Source organism: Gorilla gorilla, chromosome 19 (genome assembly GCF_029281585.2).
Source record: "Gorilla gorilla gorilla isolate KB3781 chromosome 19, NHGRI_mGorGor1-v2.1_pri, whole genome shotgun sequence".
Lineage (NCBI taxonomy): Eukaryota > Metazoa > Chordata > Mammalia > Primates > Hominidae > Gorilla > Gorilla gorilla.
In genome coordinates, this window is record NC_073243.2 from 53,269,137 (window position 1) to 53,288,161 (window position 19,025).

General features: G+C 40.8%; 1 protein-coding gene across 2 annotated transcripts in view; it reads left to right on the forward strand.

Moving 5' to 3' along the window:
* MIER3 (MIER family member 3) overlaps window positions 1-19,025 on the forward strand; it is a 32,608-nt gene that overhangs the window by 98 nt on the left and 13,485 nt on the right. For both annotated transcript variants that reach the window (XM_019013630.4, XM_004058833.5), the window contains exons 2-8: window positions 1,429-1,453; window positions 4,997-5,142; window positions 13,057-13,191; window positions 14,380-14,500; window positions 16,332-16,417; window positions 16,582-16,654; window positions 18,683-18,834. In XM_019013630.4, the coding sequence (XP_018869175.1) occupies window positions 1,429-1,453; window positions 4,997-5,142; window positions 13,057-13,191; window positions 14,380-14,500; window positions 16,332-16,417; window positions 16,582-16,654; window positions 18,683-18,834 (738 nt within the window). The remainder of the gene's footprint in view (window positions 1-1,428; window positions 1,454-4,996; window positions 5,143-13,056; window positions 13,192-14,379; window positions 14,501-16,331; window positions 16,418-16,581; window positions 16,655-18,682; window positions 18,835-19,025) is intronic.

A 19,025-nucleotide genomic window follows, 5' to 3' on the forward strand; every position in this document is an offset into this window, starting at 1 on the left:
CCGGGCAGGAGCAGCCGGGCTGGAGCGGGCGCCCGGCGGTTCCCCGCGATCCCCGAGCCAGCCTGGGGGATCCGGGGCTCTTTCCGCTGCCCCATGAGGGGCGGCGTGGCGACGCGGGGGTCGCGAGGCGGCGACTGGCCGTGGCGGGGCTGGCCGGGGGGCGGGAGCGGGCGCGGGAGCGGTCTCCCTCCGGGACTAGGCCGCGGCGGCTCCGGCCCCGGTCGGGCCGGGCGACCGAGCCGGACGGAGGTGGCGGCCGGCTGCAGTGAGCCCTGCCCCAGGGACGGGGCAGTGCCGTGTCCCCGGTCGCTGACGCGGGCCGCCGGCGCCTCCGCGCCTCTTCCCCGGGCCCGGGTGGGTGGAAACCGGCCGAGCCCCCCCTCCGCGGCCGGATCGCAAAGAGGGGAGCGGGCTGCGCCACTGCCCTGCGGGAGTCGTGCGCTGTGCCCCCGGCCCACCGGGCCCGGGCTGCGGCGCGAAGGAGCCCCACGCTTCACTTTGCTGGGGGTGCGGAGAAGAGCGGGATGCGGGGCCACCGGGCTTCGCAGAAGAGCGGGACACCCCACCCCGCAGCCCGGGAGGTGCGGGAGCCCCTGGGGTTAAAGGGCAGACCGAGACCCTCGACGCCCTCTCCAGGAGAGCGGCTTGATAGCTCCAGTTTTCTCTGGGCTGGAGGAAGGAAGGCTGGGCGAGCGAAGCTGCCCCGGCCATGTCCCCCGGGACTGGTGAGCTGGGGGGAGGGGGCGGTGTGGCAGGAGCCCCTGGGCTGGAGCTCGCTGGGGCGGGGGGCGCGCTGACGGTCCAGGGAGGGACTGAACACTCTGGAAGGAGCCAGCATCCCTGGAACTGAGAGGAGCTGCATCTCTGGACTCGAGAGAGAGGATGGGGGGCTCGCGCTTTGGTTTGGGGGCGAGTGTCCGATTCGAGCTGGCCTACGCTCCAGGGGAAGAGATCGGCTTCGGAGTTGGGGCTCCCGGGCCCCAGGGGCGAACTAGGTGCTCAGAACGCGAGTTCGTTCCAGAAAAGGGTGTTACGTTTCGAGTTGTTTGGGGCTTCGGAGAGCCGGGTGGGATTTGGAGGACTCCGGAGATGCCAGCGATAGGGGACTGATGGTGCGAGCCGACTGCTCTGGGTTTTGCTTCTCTGCTTGGTAACTTGCTGAGCTCCAAGAAGCGACTTGGAGTTGCCTCTCAGACTCGGGGCTTCGTCCCGGGTCTGTGAGTTTGCACACTTGGGACTCGGGGAGGAAGGCGAGGCAGCCAAGAGGGGGCCCGAAAGGGGCCGGGAGCGATTCGAGCGAAGCTATGTCTTGCACTTTTGGCAGCTGCGGAGGAGCGCTCGACTCCGCCTCCTCTGCGCCCTGTTGCCGGCGCTGCCTCTTTCCCTGGCTGTGCGATCTAACCTCACGTTTTCTTCTCTCTCTCCTAGGCTTCTTTTGGAAGTTCGAGCCCAGGTTTGTCCTATTTTCTTACGTCTTCGGTGGTTCCCAGTGGGTAATGTGGGCTCAAAGGTCTATTGCTAAAGGATTCCCAATAGAAATGTATCCTGCAGGTTTTTCTTCATTGATTTTTAAGAGTTTCAATGTGCATTTAGTAAAGTTTGGGGAAGAAACAGTTATACTGTTCTTTGTTGTTTTCTCTTGCATGTTGAAAAAGTAACTGTTAGAAAGTTGCTAAGACAAGCGTTCTTTTAATTATTACATATCTTATTTTTCCTCCGAGCCTGAAACAGTTAATCCCAAATTAACTTGACACCAACTTTAGCAATTTAGATTTTAACTTCGGTTTCTTCTAGAGATTGAGTAATTTGTCAGAACTTTGGGACTACTTCACTAACTGTAACCCCTCATCTCCTCTTACGTTGTTTCTTTTTCATAATTAAATGTCTATGAGTTGTGTTAAAATTGGAAGTTGAGAGGTAAAGCTATCTTAATAAAAAAGACAGAACTTCCAAGTTTGGCACAGAAGAAGGGTGATTTTGACTTCTGAGCTGAGACGATCTTAGGTCATCTAGTACAGTGTTTCTTAACTTTCCTGAGGTCAGAAACCCCTGTCAGGATCTAATGAAAGCAAGGGATGTGTCCCAGAACTCTGCACATATGCATAATTACACACAATCTGGGGTTTGTAGAATCCCTGTAGCAGGTCCATAAGGACCTTTCCTCATGTGCTAGTCATGTAAGGTATCTTTGTTTCAGTTTCTCATCTCCTTTCTAGCTTACCTCTTTGCTGTCTTCCCTCTCATAGTCTACAGGAAAAGCACCTCTGAACTAGTCCAACTCCATTATTTTACAGTTGAGGAGACTTTTAAATAACTTTCGTTAGTGGTGGAGCACAGATGAGCTCCTAAATCTTCCATTACAACTTGTTTCCATAGAGTGAATAGTCAGTTTCCTTACACTATTACTTTTTGTATCTGCTTCACCTTCAGAGCCTCACTTGACTGTCATTTAAGGTATTATAACACCAAGTAGAAGAAATTTGCAGCTATTTTAAAAATAGCTGTCTATATCTTTAAAATTCTAAAAATTTTTGTTAATTTTGAGATGAACTTTTTTGTTATAACTGATTTTAGGAAAATATATACATGATGTCAAACAGCTGGATTAATGGAATTTTTCCATTTGGTATCACTGACTTCTTTTAAGAAGTTGCACTCTAAATAAGCCAAAAGACAGTGTAACCTGTTTTTAATCAATTAGCCTCTTTTTGTTTTTTGTTTGTTGAGACGTTACGCAGGCTGGAGTGCAATGGGGCAATCTCACTGTAACCTCCGCCTTTGAGGTTCAAGCTGTTCTCCTGCCTCAGCCTCCCAGGTAGCTGGTACTACAGGGATGCGCCACCACACCTGGCTGATTTTTTTGTATTTTTAGTAGAGATGGGGTTTCACCATGCTGGCTAGGCTGATCTTGAACTCCTGACCTCAAGTGATCCGCCTGCCTCAGCCTCCCAAAGTGCTGGGATTAATTAGCCAGTTTTTTAAAAAGAGAATTTTAGAGTTGGAAGGGACTTTTGAGGTCCTTTCAGTCATCCCCATGTATTTTGCAAATGGAAGACAGGAGCTAGACCTAGAAAGTTTAAATGACTTCCTTTAGGTCCCAAAAAGCCAAGGACAAAGCTGGGAGTAGACCCTCAGGTCCTTCGATTTTTGACCCTTATTGAATACCTTCCATGTTAAAGGGGAGGCCTGTTGTGCCAAGTGATAGAAGAGTAACAGAAGAGCCCAGAGGAGCTCTGCTACCAAAGAGGTGGAAGAGTCAGCATCTATTTCATTTCTGCCTCTTTGGCATACCATGGAACTTGCCAAGAATTCCTCAAAAAAAGAAAATTTGTAATGGTGGATGTGAGCTAATTAATAAATATTCTTATTTTTTGTTGTTTTTTGTTTTTTGAGATGGAGTCTTGCTCCATTGCTCAGGCTGGAGTGCAGTGGTGTGATCTTGGCTCACTACAGCCTCGACCTCCCAGGTTCAAGCGATTCTCCTGCCTCAGCCTCCCACGTAGCTGGTATTACAGGTGCCCACCACCATGCCCGGCTAATTTTTTTGTATTTTTAGTAGAGACAGGATTTTGCTATGTTGACCAGGCTGGTCTGGAACTCCTGACCTCAGGTGATCCCCCGACTTCGGCCTCCCAAAGTGCTGGGATTACAGGCATGAGCCACCACCCCTGGCCTATATTTCTTTTTAAATTAAACCACATGTAAATCAACAGGTTTTTAAATGAGCAGATATTTTTCAACATTAAGGAAGATAACATAATGTAAACCTGCCAAAAAATAAAGTCCTGTAGAAATTGTATTTTTAGAACTAATTAGATTAGAGTTCTCTGAACCCAGAATCAAAAATAATGAATTATGTGTGTGGTTTTTCCATAGTGAAAAATCTTTGGCCCAGTTCAGTGTTTTGGTAATGATCTCACACTGTCCTGAAATGTTTGAAATTTTAAAATATTCAGTAGCTTGACTAAGAACAGATTAAACTTTTTATGTTGAGTATGCTTCCATGTACTTCTTCCTTCCCCCAACCTCAGTTTCTGATACTTTCCTTCCTTGCTCTGAGGGTTACTGGTCTAATTGAATTGGATACTAGAGTAAAACAAGTGGAGAAAATCCTGTTTTTTTTATAAATTTGATTTCATTTCTTTGGGATTATGGATTTTAGTCATTTCTTCTCTTGGTTTTTGGAGTTTCCTATTGACTTCATATTTGCTATTAAAAGATATTATAGTTTTATAAACAAGTATGAATTATCCAAAACAACTTGCAATGGATATATCTTCCAAAACCTTCAGATGTGATTTTCTGTATTCCCTACACATAATCCTAAGAACTTTGTTAGTAATCCAAAGTAAAGCAAAGTCTTACAGTTTAATGCTTGTCTGATTAATGCTAGGGAACTTGAAGTACTGTTAGAGAAATGTAAAGTGATACAATGCTTTTAAAAGCTGAATGGCTGTATAGCTGCTTCACAGAAACTTGTATTTGTTTTATAAAGCAGATTTTTGTTGTGTTTTCTGTCTTTATTTGAGGGTTAGAATTTGAGTAAAATTTATATTATCCTGAAGTGTGCATCTTAGTGTATAGTAGATTCTTGTGAAATCTTCCATTCATGGAAATTTAATCTTTCTGATATTTTGCTATTGCTTTTAGACAGATGTATTAAATGAAATGATAAGCAAGTTTGACTTTTTCTATTAGAATGTTTCTTTAAAACCATGCTGCTTAAATCACTTTGTTGTTATCATAAGATGTCTTCTTGTGGACTAGACCCCTTATAAAAGTGTTTGTGAATAACTTTGCCTTGTTATTTTGCTGATTTAGACATATTTTCAGACTCATAGGGTCTTAATTTATAACCTGTAAATTATATAGTAAATTCATTTAGTAAAACCCTCATATAAACATGAAAAGGGACTGGCAGAAGAACACAAATTTTTATTTTCTTTTGTTAATAGCCTTGTAAATGTGTAAAGTGATTTAGTTTGTTTTATTCCAGTTGGGTCTTTGTCTTCTGAGGATCATGATTTTGACCCCACTGCTGAGATGTTGGTCCATGACTATGATGATGAAAGAACTCTTGAAGAAGAGGAAATGATGGATGAGGGTAAAAACTTCAGTTCGGAAATTGAAGACTTAGAAAAGGTATAAGATTTACTTTAATATACAAACTTAACAAAGATTTTGAAATTCTGTTGTAATTTTAAAAATAATCTACCTGAAATAAAAATAGGATCATAATCCTTTTTTTTTTTCACTCTTATTTTGGGGGATAGCCTAATAAGTATGCTTTCATTTAATTTTTCAAAATTATTTTGTATCTGTTAACTTAACTTTTAAGCTTATATCAGCACAGTGAAGTAGGTACACGTAGGCATTTTACAGATGAGAAAATTGAGATACGGAAAACTATAGGCCCTAAGATTATTTCTGAATCCTAGTCTAGCCCTCTTTCCATTGTAACATACTATTCTGCTAAGGGTCAAACTTGAATTTGTGTAAGTACTGTAGTAGATACAGAGAGAAGCCTTTTCCTTCAAATAACTCATAATCTAGTGGAATATTTTAAGAAAATTGAAAAAGATTTACTGTATTTTCAAATATAAATTGGTAATATCCCATCCCCTGCTCCTTTAAAAGTCATCTTTGAAAAGGTTGGCAAGAGTGAGTGTAGTTTGTAATTTTTTAAGCCCCAAGTCAATATAAATTCAAATGAACTGTATTTTCATGCATTTATACCAGGACTGTATATAGAGAGGTCCCTATAGGGGTTACCTTGAAAACGTGTAGGATTTATGCTTACTTAACCATATTTGAAAATTTCTTATCAGCCAGAATAACAAAAGCTTTCAGAAATGATACTTATCCCCTGAGTTTCTTATACCTCTTTTTCTTGAAAAGGGCAAGCACATTCTTATATATATCATCTCTGCTTAGTAGCTTTGTGAGGCAGGAGTGGAGTATTATTTTATTTCCTTCTTCATGTTAATACACAGGGAAACAGAAGAGTGACTTAACTGCCCACTTGCTCTGATCTGTTGTTCTTATCTGTAGTGAAGTACAACCGTATACATGTGGTCTCTATTCTTTTTATTGATGTTTAATGAAACATGAAAATGAATAAAAGAAACAGTAGAGACACAAATATAAAGAGTAAGGATCAAGCTTTTAGAAGGAATTTTAAATTATGTTTTGATTATTTCTATATCACTTGAAATAGTGTATTCTCTTAATCTTTTATTAGTGGAATAGGGATTAGGGATTTAGGTATTGGTGCATGTTAACAGTCTTAGGGGATTGATGTTAATGTTCATTTTCAAGAATTATAAGTTTTTATGTTCATAGTAAATAAACTCAGTTGTGTGTTGACTGTAATGTGGCCCATATTTTGGTGTTTACAAATTTTTAGTACATCGTGTTATGGAAAATAAGGTAAGTACTAAAGCAATTTTCTCATAGTAGCACTTTGAGTATAGAATATGTGGCTAGATTTTAGTTACTAAACATACTAAAATAGGGTTTATGTAATATCTTTATATATTTTAATGTATGCATATTACTGCCATCTGAGAGCTTTTAATAGACCTAGATTTATAGGTAGAACTTTTTTTTTTTTGAGACGAAGACTTGCTCCATTGCTCAGGCTGGAGTGCAGTGGCACAATCTCGGCTCACTGCAGCCTCTGCCTCCTGGGTTCAAGTGATTCTCCTGCCTCAGCCTCCCAAGTAGTTGGGATTACAGGCATCCACCACCACACCTGGCTACTTTTTGTATTTTTGGTAGAGATGGGGTTTTGCCATGTTGGCCAGGCTGGTCTTGAACTCCTGACCTCAGGCAGTCCACCTGCCTCGGCCTTCCAAAGTGCTGGGATTATAGCATGAGCCACCACACCTGGCTGGTAGAACTTTTTAAAGAGTTCTTATTTCTACTTTTATTAATACATAATTACCCCCTTGATGTTCACTGTGAGAAAAATTCAAAAATTCGGAAAAGCACAAATGAGAAAGTAAAATATCACTTTTTCTACCATTTAGACTTTAGTATAGGTTTTTCCCTTTTTGTTAAAAGAAAAAAAGGCATTTAGGCTGGGGGAGTGGCTCAGACATGTAATCTCAGCACTTTGGGAGGCTGAAGTGGGACGATCGCTTGAGCCCAGGAGTCTTGAGACCAGCCTGGGCCACATAGTGAGACCCTGTTTCTACCAAAAAAATTTAACAATTAGCTGGGTGTGGTGGTGCATGCTAGTAGCCCCAGCTACTTGGGAGGCTGAGGTGGGAGGATCACTTGATCATCCCAGGAGTTCAAGGTTGCAGTGAGCTATGATTGTGCCACTGTATTCCAGAGTATGTGACAGACTGAGACCCTGTCAGGAAAAAAAAAGATCACCAGACATTTAAACAAATTATATGTATATAGTTTTGCAGCCTGTGCCTTAAGGTATCAGACAGGCGTTAGTTACTAACATTAAAATGCATCTCAGTCTCATTTGGTCCATCCAGCAATACCATCAGTTGTGTCAGATGAATACTGGCATTATTTTTCTAGGCTCAGAGGCCTTGTTGATTGTAGGATGTACTGTTGATTTCTTTTTTTTTTTTTTTTTTTGAGACGGAGTCTCGCTCTGTCGCCCAGGCTGGAGTGCAGTGGCGCAGTCTTGGCTCACTGCAGGCTCCGCCTCCTGGGTTCACGCCATTCTCCTGCCTCAGCTTCCTGAATAGCTGGGACTATAGGTGCCCGCCACCACGCCTGGCTAATTTTTTTTGTATTTTTTTTTTTTTAGTAGAGACGGGGTTTCACCGTGTTAGCCAGGATGGTCTCGATCTCCTGACCTCGTGATCCGCCCTCCTCGGCCTCCCAAAGTGCTGGGATTACAGGTGTGAGCCACCGCGCCCAGCCTACTGTTGATTTCTAAACAGTGTAGGTGGTGGAGGAACACTTGTATGTGAAGTTTGCACTTTAGTATCAGGCTACATCCTGATTCTGATATGTGAGGGAGTGCATCATAGGATCAAGGAAATGATGGTATGTGAGGAAATGGAGATGAGAGGGATTAGGTGATTTGTCGAAGATATTGGTTAGCAATTAGTGGATCTTTTGCCCTAAATCTGGTTCTCTTCCTGATATAAATCCTTTGACTTACAGAACAGCTCATTTATAAGTGTGACTAGACTCTACTGTGTCCCTTAAAATGTAAATAGGTTCAACAAAATACCCAAGAAAAGGAAGAGAAAAATCCTTATACCCGGGATAAGGTGATGGATCACATTTCTAAGCTGATTTAGCTACCACAGATCCTTACAGACTTTGAGATTTACTAATTCAATTTTGAAAAAATTGTTTTTATGTTTTAAAGGACTTAAGTGCTTTATTAATAGGCTCTCAAAGAGAGTTCATTTGTGAAGTGCTTCAGAGACTAGATTCACCTTTTCCAGTTTTGCTTTAAAAGTTTTGGTACAAATGATTTGTGTTTTAGCATCAGCCCTCTGGCCACCAGTGTCATCCCTTGAACTTATTAATGCGGTTTCTACGAAGATGGTCATCTTCTCCCTCAACAGATGCTCATTCCTGTGTCTTTATAGAAAAGTGGGGGTTTTCTTGAGTGAATGCTGGGAACCTCCTGTCTCCCTCACATGTACAAACTTTTATATTATTCTTTCCCTCCTGTCCTGCAAAGTAGCTGCGATATCCCAGGCTAACCTCTAGATTCTATCCCTCCTGCCCTCAATTTATTCTTCTACCTTTTTTTTTTTTTTAATTTCCACATAAGAATCCTACTCATGCAGATCCCACATTTGGAAGAAATTCTCTTTTGATCTTGTGTTGCCCTCAGTCACTCTCCTTTTGTAGCCAAGTCTCAAGTCATGTATGTACTTTTTTCCCTCCCGTTCAGTCCTTAGCTTGGCTTCTTCCACCATGCTAAAAGGCCACCAATAATTACTTTTTTAGAGATGGTCTCACTCTGTCACCCAGGCTAGAGTGCAGCGGTATCATCATAGCCAACTGCAGCCTTGACCTCCTGGGCTTAAGCAATTTTCCCCCACTCAGCTTCCCAAAGCCCAGGGATTACTGGTGTACCCCACCACCCTGGCTAATTTAAAAAGAATTTTTTTTTATAGAGAAGGGGTCTTGCAATGCCCAGGCTGGTCTCCAACTCCTGGGCTCGAGCAGTCCTACCTTGGCGTCCCAAAGTGCTGGGATTACAGGCAGCAGCTACCGCACTTGGCCCAGGTCACCAATAATTCCTGATTGCCAGATACTAAGATTTCTTGTCTTTCTCTTGCTTAGTTTCTTTTTGGAATTTGACCCAAGTGACCATTCCTGATTATCCATACTTGTTTCTGCCTTAATTTAAGTAATCCTACTTTTTCCTTGTTCTATTTTCTGGCTTCTCCCTCTTTCTTATTTTATGATCTTTTCTTTCTTTGCCTGCATTTTAATTAACATTCTCCAGGGTTTTGGCTATTATCGTCTCACTCTGTGTGCCTTTTCTGGGTGTTCTCACTCAAACCCACTGCTTTAACTTTCACCTTAAACTCATCGTTACCATCCCATCCTTAAGTTTATCTTGTGCTTCTGTCTCATAGTGGTGCTATAGTTACCTAACTTCTCAGGCCAGAAATCTGGCAATCCATTTAGACTCCTGTGTTGCTTTCGTTCCTTGTATCAAGTAACTCAAGAAAGGGATCTTTCCCTAAATTTCACTCAAATAATCCCCCTCCTTAGTTCAGGCTCTCATTCTACTTCCCCTAGAACATTATTTCCAAAATACAAATCATGTTTAAGAATTTTCAGACATACCCATTGCCCATAGTGTAATACATCTGAAAGTTCTTCTGATAAGCATAGATCCCCTCCTCTTTTCTCTCTACCCTCTCCGTGGGTGAGCTCATCAACTTCTGTGGCTTTAAATATCATCTAGATGCTAATGAATGCCAGATTTATATCTTTAGCCCAGCCTGGTTCTCTGAGCTCCAGGCTCCTGGCCAACCTGACTTTTCTACTTGGATGTTTCATAGTCCTCTTAAACTTAACTGTGTCCTTTGCAGAACTCTTGTTGTTGTTGTTGTTTTTCTTCAAAAACCTTTTATTCCTTTAGTATTCTTTATCTTGGCAGAAGTTACCACCATCTAGGCAATTGCTCAAATAGAAAACTGGGGAGTCCTCCTTCCCTTTCCCTCCCACGTCCAGTGACCCATTTGGTTCCACCTCAGAATATGTCTCTTCTCTTCACTTCTCTCCTCTTGTGTATCAGTACCCTCACCTAGCATGAGGCTTTTTAAGTGGTTTCCCTGCTTCTCTTGTATCTCTCCACCCTTCTTAACTTTTCTTCATGCAGGTGTTCAGTATTTTAAGAAGAAATAATGCCATGGTACTCCCTTTTTATGAGTCTCCGATGGCTCCTCATTGCCCTGGGAATGAAGTCCAAGTTCCTTTCCCTGGCCCTGAGGCCCTTTGCGATCTGTCCCTGCCTCTCTTTCCATTCTCTTGAGCCATTCTTCATTCTACTCACCAAACTTTGGCCACTTGGCTTAGCAGGGAACCACCTTCAGGCCTCACATATGTCTTTTTTTTTTGCCTGGAATACTCTTCATGGGACTGGCCTTCTCAGACTTCAGGCCTCCGCTGAAGATTGCTGACTGTCTTTCCCTGCTACCCTCTGGAAGTGGGCCCCGAGTGTTACTCTGTATCTCAGGGCTCTATTTGTTTGTTACACTCATCAAACTTGGCAGCCCTATATTTGTGTATTGTCAAAAGCCTTGTCATCTTTCAAGACTTAGCTCAGTCTTCACCCTCTGTGCATACCTCCATACTCCATACCAGTATTCTTGGGGTGTAGGTCTGCCCTTGTCTATACTCACAATTGAATATTGAAGCCATCACATTGTATCATAATGGCTAACTCATCCTTACATCCTTACAGACTTCGAGACTTACTCCAAGTTTCTCCCACTAAGACTGAATTCCTTGTGAGCAGGGATTCTTCAGTAAATTTCATTTGTATGTCCAGTAGCCAGTAGCTAGTAGCCCTCAGCCAAGCACTTAGAACTGAGTAAATGATGGGAAGGTAGACCATCAGTGCATAAAAGGTGAAAATTGCCACTCCCCATTTCAGGGAGAGAGTGTGAAACTGTGAGGTTCTGCGGAAATACTACTGACAGGTGCTTGGCAAAGGCTGCAACCCAGGCACCTCTTGTATTAGAACCAATATGAGCCAAAGGGAATGGGCTGCATGGACTCTGCAAGGGGCAAGATAGGACTGTAGAGAGACTCTAAATTTGAGTCTTGTTACCTTCAATGGATTCTTTGGTTTGGAAGAAAAATAATTCATTGAAGTTTCCCCATGGTGTAGGTGAACTTCACCCTGTTCTGACCATCCAATTCAATTTATGCTGATTCCATGCTCCCAAAGGACTTTTGGTTGATTTAAATCCCAAGCTAAAAAATATTTTCATGATCATTTATGGTCATTAGAAAGTTGTATGTCTACTACTGCAAATTTATGAATTAGTGTTCTATCATATACCTGTTTGTAAGTTCATTTAGCATAAATCTGTTTTAGTTAGACACAATAAATTATGTAAGTTCCATACCTGCAAAGGTGAAGGCCAAACTTTTGCATCCCCTGTGGGCCCTGTGGGCAGCCAGCTGGCCCTCTAAGGAATCATCACTGGCTCTTCTCAGGTCACTTTGTGATCAACTGTGGGCATGTTTTGCACACTCTGCTTTAGCGTTTTCATGTTTGCTTTATGGATTATTTTATTTTAAAGGGAAAACTAAACCATAAGCAAATTTTAAAAATCTCTTAATTGATGGATACAGAAATCTTAAAAATGTTTAACAGATTAACTAGTTCGTGAGTATATTGTTTTGAGGTTATTTATTCGAATGATAAATAGTTCTTTTTTTGTATTTTTAGTAGAGACGGGGTTTCACCATGTTGGCCAGGCTGGTCTCGAACTCCTGACCTCAAGTGATCTGCCTGCCTCGGCCTCCCAAAATGCTAGGATTACAGGCGTGAGCCACTGCGACTGGCCTTGAATGATAAATAGTTCTATACACTTTAGTAGTTAAAACATAGTCATGTGTCACTGAACAAGGGAATACATTCTGAAAAAGGCGTCATTAGGCAGTTTCATTGCTGTGTGAACATCATAGAGTATGCTTAGACAAAAGTAGTTAATGTAGCCTACTACACACCTAGGCTATATGGTGTAGCATATTCCTACCACAGCTGTATGTGCAGCCTGGCTGTATATGCAGTCTGCATGTACTGAATGTTATGTTGTGCATGGTAACACTTATTTTCACATGGATTCCTAGAGGGGAACAGTGACTTGGTGTCACTGTGAGGCATGGCATAGGTATTCATAACATAGGCAGCACTGTAGCCAGGGTATGTAATTTTATTAAAGCAGTGCAGCCAGTGAGATAACTTGGGGAACTGGGATTCAAACCCAGAATTAAGCCACAGTTTTCTCACCTGTGAAATGGTGATAACAGTATAATCTTCCTCAGACAGTTGTTTTAAAAAAACTGGTATAAAGATATGAGATGTAGTAAGAATATAAAAGGATAATTGTGCTTTGAACATAAATATTGCTGATGTTAAACATTCAGCAAAGGTTTTCTACCGGGTGTCTTCTAATTAACATGAAGAATAAAGCCAGTGGTCAGCTGTTAAATGCAAGGAAAGAAGCTGTGAATTACAAGTTATTGATTGATTAATTGGAAATGTTTTCAGGGCAAATCTTTATGTTAACTTGAAAGCAAAAAAAAAGGCACTAAAGCAAATATTTGAGGAATTTTTAAAATAGTAAAATGCTTCTAGAAAATAAAAACTAAGGTGTTAATTGTTAGGCTGTTGTTTATACATTAATTATAGCTCCAGGTGTTTGGTCCTGTTTTCTGACAACAGCACAAAAAGAAAAACTGAAACTTGCCTTTGATTTGTTCTGCTGTTTTGATAATGTGCTTTCTGAACCTAAGGACAGTACAGTTTACCTGCAGTTCAGTATTGTGACATCTGCTGAGTCCGTGTTTATGCCCTGGCTTGAACAGGAAGGAACCATGCCTCTAGAAGATTTACTGGCATTCTATGGCTATGAACCTACAATTCCAGCAGTTGCAAATTCCAGTGCAAATAGTTCCCCAAGTGAACTGGCAGATGAACTACCAGACATGACACTAGACAAAGTAAGTGTGAGCATTTGAAAGAAAAATTCAGGGTTTGTTACCATTGACTGCTTTTACTTTCATTTAAAGTATTATTTAATAATTCTTAAATGTAAACTTCTTGTTGACCCATTTTGCTTATTTTGGTGGCTGATTTAAACTTTGTTTGGCTTTGATCACCCTATGTTAAGAGTAGTATTAATAGCAGCTTCATGGTACTTTGCATGCCTGAATATTCTCCCATAATGTTTTCATCTTTCCTGTGTAGACACATTGTATTTAAACTTAGATTTTGCCTTAACTTCTTTTGATCCTGTAAACACATAAAAGCCTTGATTAATAAATCCCCCAGAAGCCTTCAAACCAAGCTGGCTTAGGCGTGGAGTGGTTGGAGAGAAGTTCTGTTTTCTTGGCTCTGGGAGTGACAGCGGCCGCAGCAGCCAAGACCGCGGTGATCCATCTCTAACGTAGGCTGGTTGTGGGGAGGCCTAGTCCCTGCTGAGGAAAATTCACACGGCCATGGCCTCTGCTAACAGATCCCTGGGAACCTTTCCTTGCCTTTCAGATCTCAGGCAGGGAGAGGAATCCACATCTTGGAACCTCTTCCTGTGAGTTATATTGTTCCCACTTTTAAGTCAATGTGATATTAATGTACCACAGACCTTAATGACCATAGTCATTCAACAAGTATTTATTGAGTGGCTACTTTGTGCTAGGCACAAGGATGACTGTATACTTACATAAAAATTAATTCAAACTTGTTTCTTTTAAAATTATGTCAGTAGTCAGAGCTGTTCATTAGTCGGACTTTTAAATTATTGGAAGAGTGGAGGTTGGAGGCATTTTTTCAGTTTTATTATTGACAGAAAATGAATATAATTGTTAACCACTTAAAAGTCAGACTGTTTTTGTTGTAAATTCACTAAAAATTAGCCTACAGCTTTAGTTAGATAAGCTCTCTGCATACCCACAAATTAGGCAGTTGTTTCAGTATATGGTTGCACTGATTATCATTTAATAGTATATTATTGAGTATTATATAATATCTAATATTAAATATTTATGTACATGAAGTAAATCATAGGAGAATTTCATATTTCTCTCATAAGGTTCCAACTGCTTCTTAATGATATGTTATAAAAAGATAGTTTTCTTAATTAATGAGATGTAATCATTTCTAACTCTAGCACTGCCTTCTTATTCTTCCAGGAGGAAATAGCAAAAGACCTGTTGTCAGGTGATGACGAGGAAACTCAGTCTTCTGCAGATGATCTGACGCCATCTGTGACTTCCCATGAAACTTCTGATTTCTTCCCAAGGCCTTTACGATGTAAGAAACCCAGTGGATTACTGATAAATAGTAACATTGATACTGTAGCTTTAGTACATTTTATTGTGTTCAGTAATTTGTGGCAGAATATTCTAAATATTTTATGTGGTTGAGATAAAATACTTCTATAATTTAAACAAGATTATAACCTTTCTTTTGGGATAGAGGTGAACTAATATGCCATTTAAAAATTGAAATATTTGGCCAGGTGCAGTGGCTCACACCTGTAATCCCAGCACTTTGGGAGGCCGAGGCAGGCAGATCACTTGAGGCCAGGAGTTTGAGACCAGCCTAGCCAACATGGTGAAACCTGTTCTTTACTAGAAATACAAAAAATTAGCCAGGTGTGGTGGCATGCACTTGTAATCCCAGCTACTTGGGAGGCTGAGGCACGAGAATCACTTGAACCTTGGGGGTGAGGGTTGCAGCCAGCTGGAGATCATGCTACTGCACTGCAGCCTGGGTGACAGAGAGAGATTCTGTCTCAATAATAATAATAATAATAATAATAAGATAAAATAAAAATGGAAATATTGACTTTATTTTTACAAGGCCATTTTCCTTCTCAAGACTCATCTGTTGCTATGGTAATCATTCTTAGTTTGACCACAAAATTTTATAGACCTTTATCTGAATTTCTATTAAAAGGCTCCTGCTCTCCTGGTTTTGAAAACTTATCAGTGCTCAAAAGGTATTTTTACTTTTAATGATTCATCTTTTTCCTATTAGTTCTTGGTGTTACCTCTTAATGTTTATGAGTAATATTTAAAAGGTTTTGGGGTTGGGTGTGTGATCGCAACACTTTGGGAGGCTGAGGTGAGAGGATCACTTTAGGCCAGGAGTTCTAGACCACCCTGGGTAACATAGCAAGACCCTGTCTCTACAAAAAAATTTTCAAATAAAAAACTTAGCTGGGTATAGTGGCATGTACATGTAGTCCCAGCTATTTGGGAGGCTGAGGTAGGAGGATCACTGAAGCTCAGGACTTTGAGGTCACAGGGAGCCATGATCGGGCTACTGCTCTCCAGCCTGGGTGACAGAGTGAGACCCTGTTTCTAAAAATAAATAAATAAAATGTTTGGACTAAAATAATTTCTTAGATGCAATCTCACTTTTCTTTTTTTTAGGTATTTTTATGATAGAAGAACTGTTTGGTCAATAAGTTCAAATATCCATGCATTCGTGTGTGTACAAAAACAGTTTTGATGGACCTAATATGCAACTCTGTGTGTGTATCTCCTGCATTAGTATAATCAGAACTCCAGTGTTTTACTTTCTTTTTAAGGTGACCACAGTGGTTTCCTTTTACCTCCCAAACTATTTAATAGTATACCATAATAATTATCAGGATACTATACACTTTTTTGAGATGGAGTCTCACTCTGTCGCCCAGGCTGGAGTGCAATGGCGTGATCTTGGCTTACTGCCACCTTTGCCTCCCAGGTTCAGGCGATTCTCCTGCCTCAGCCTCCCGAGTAGCTGGGATGACAGGCACCCCCCACCACACCCGGCTAATTTTTTTGTATTTTTAGTAGAGCCTGTCGGCCAGGCTGGTCTTAAACTCCTGACCTCAAGCGATCCACCCACCTCAGCCTCCCAAAGTGCTAGGATTACAGCCATGAGAGCCACTGCACCGGCCAGGATACTATACACTTTATTAGGATTTTCAGTGTCTCATTTTGACGAATGTCGATTGTGAGAAACATGCAGGTGGTTTAGTATACTTATGCTGATCTCACATATTTAACAACATTTTGTAAAATACAACAGGCATTCTTCCAGGTTCTGCAAAAATAGGCAGTAAAAACCTTTTTAATTTTTGTCTTTTAAGCAAATACTGCATGTGATGGTGATAAGGAATCAGAGGTTGAAGATGTTGAAACAGACAGTGGTAATTCACCTGAAGATTTGAGGAAGGTAAGCTGAGTTAATATAGTGGACTAAATTGGCTTTTAAAAATATTTCTGAAATGATTTATGATAATTTTGTTGTTTTGACCTGTAGAAACTGATTAATGATATGGGGCTTTTTTTCAGTATTTTTTTTTAATAAGTTATTTTTACCTCTCAATTTTCCTGTAGGAAATAATGATTGGTTTACAGTATCAGGCAGAGATTCCCCCTTACCTTGGAGAGTACGATGGTAATGAGAAAGGTAAGGAAAGCTTTTGATTTTGATAATGTTTGGTAGATAAGATTACCACTTGATACGTGTATTTAAATATCTGGCTTTATACCAGCCTTGGCAATATATAGATAGATTTGGGAAACATGCAGAGTTAGGATTTTTAGGCCTGACTTAGGAAAAATGTATCAAAGTTAATCACTAGACTCAGAGTTTCCCCCCACCCCCAACCCTGCCCAAGGCACACATAGTGCTTATTAGCTAGCGTGCTCAGTGCCTGTTCGAATAGTGGAGAGCCTCCCACGGTGCTGTACCTTGGCCTTCATCCTGCTTCAGTAGAAGTGGGTAGGATCTCATCACCTGAGATAATGAGAATGTTAAGATATAATCTTCTGGAAAGAAAACTCTTGAGGGAAAAAGAGACTGGAAGAAATTCTCCTTCCCCAGCCCCAAAAGAGCAGGAAGTGAAATGTAAGGATCTGCTTTCGCTTGTATACTCCTAATTATGTGTAATCAGTTTTTCCTCACGTTTTTGGTGCATTCCAACTGTAGTTGGTTTTCAAAATATGGAGGGGATAAGGTAGTAGGATATAAAAATATAGGTAAACCTTCTTAGTTGAACTTGGGAATATTTCCATGGGTGTTTGGCCTTTTCCCTAAGTTGATTTATCCTTGTGAAGTCACAAGGGCAAAAGCAGCACCCAACACAATACTTCCTGAGTCCTTCTTTTTCCTTTCCTCCATGCCAGGTCATCCTCCATTTAAAGGAGGGGAGGAGTGGTTACCCTGGGGTTGTTAGCCATGGCAGCCACTAGGAACACCGTTTTCCTAAACTGCTTTCAAAGTGTTAAAAGACAGTTATCCCAGGGGAAGCAAAACATAGCTGATGATGTTCAGATGTGCCAGGCTTCTCACCTCAACACCCAAATGCCACACTTGGCCTTTGAGCCAAGTACATACTCAGCAACTGTAGGTCCTTAGGTCACACATAGTAGAGGTGATATTCTGTCAGTGCTGCAGATTGGAGGGAAGGTGTACTTTCTCTGTCTTTTGAGGGAATAAACCCAAATTGTTTTACCTATTTCACTTGTGACCAAAGAGTAAAGAAAATTCTAGGAACTTCTCTCAAAAGTCAAGTCTTACTGCTTCACAGGCACACTTTATTTTTAACTTTCCTTCTAACTGGCAATGACAATGCCTGCCTCCTACAGTTGGGATGATAATGCCCTTATCATGGTCCCTGGTACCTGGTAGTGTGTTCTCGGTAAATTATTTTTATTAGCTATAGTCAGTATTTATTATGCACTTGAAGAACAGATTGCACTTGAAGCACTGGACTAAATACTTGGGCCATTCATATTGCTTTATAGTGTAAAGTAGAAGCTTTGAGTAAAGTGGCAAAGTGCATTAATAAAACATAAACTTGTTTTAATGACATTTTGTTCATTAATGTATCAGTGTCTTTAAGAGATTTTGGAAAGTTTACTTTTCTTACTGTTTCTCCCTCTTCCCAAAAACCTCCCTAGGGAGGTTTGGTTAATCTACTTTCTCCTTTAAATAAAAGTTATCTTGTTGGGAGAAAAAGTATACCCTTCTTAGCTATTTCCTTATTACCAGATATTTTGGGTTTTATTTATTTGCAATTTTGAACCTCTAGAGATTTCATAGAGCAATTTAGAGATTTCAAGAGAAAAGTCCAATGAGGTTATTAGAGAATTTACACAGGTTATTTTTGCCCCTTCATTAGAAGAGTATAAGATAACCACCATGGGGTTTTATATTAGACTTTACTAGGCATGGAGAGCCTTCAGATTGGTCAGTATATCCAACCACCAAAAAAGCTACTTGCTTTGGCCCCTGGAATCCTTGGCCTATAATAAAGTTAAATTTTCGCCTGTGTGTGAAAGGCCCTACTTAATGGATAATCGGATTACTGGTGTCTTCAAAGTTATTTACTTGTCCCACTGGATAGCCAATCAAGGAAGACAAAAAATTGTTTGTGTACATCTTTGAGTGCGTTCATGATTTTTAATGTGTTAATGGGATTTTCTTTATCAGTATATGAAAACGAAGACCAGTTACTTTGGTGTCCTGATGTGGTTTTGGAGAGCAAAGTTAAGGAATACCTTGTTGAGACTTCATTAAGGACTGGCAGTGAAAAAATAATGGATAGGATTTCTGCAGGAACACACACAAGGGACAATGAACAGGTATACTTCAACTTCTGTTGAAACAGCAGCCAGTTTACAGTATCTTCTTGGTTTCTTATATTTGATACAGATATTTTTAACATGTGAAGTAGATATCTTTTCTGATAGAGTTTTAAAATATGCAAAATACTGGTTTAAAAAACCATAACCTTGAGTTCTAGAGATAACTTCACTGTAGTTTTGTATCTTTT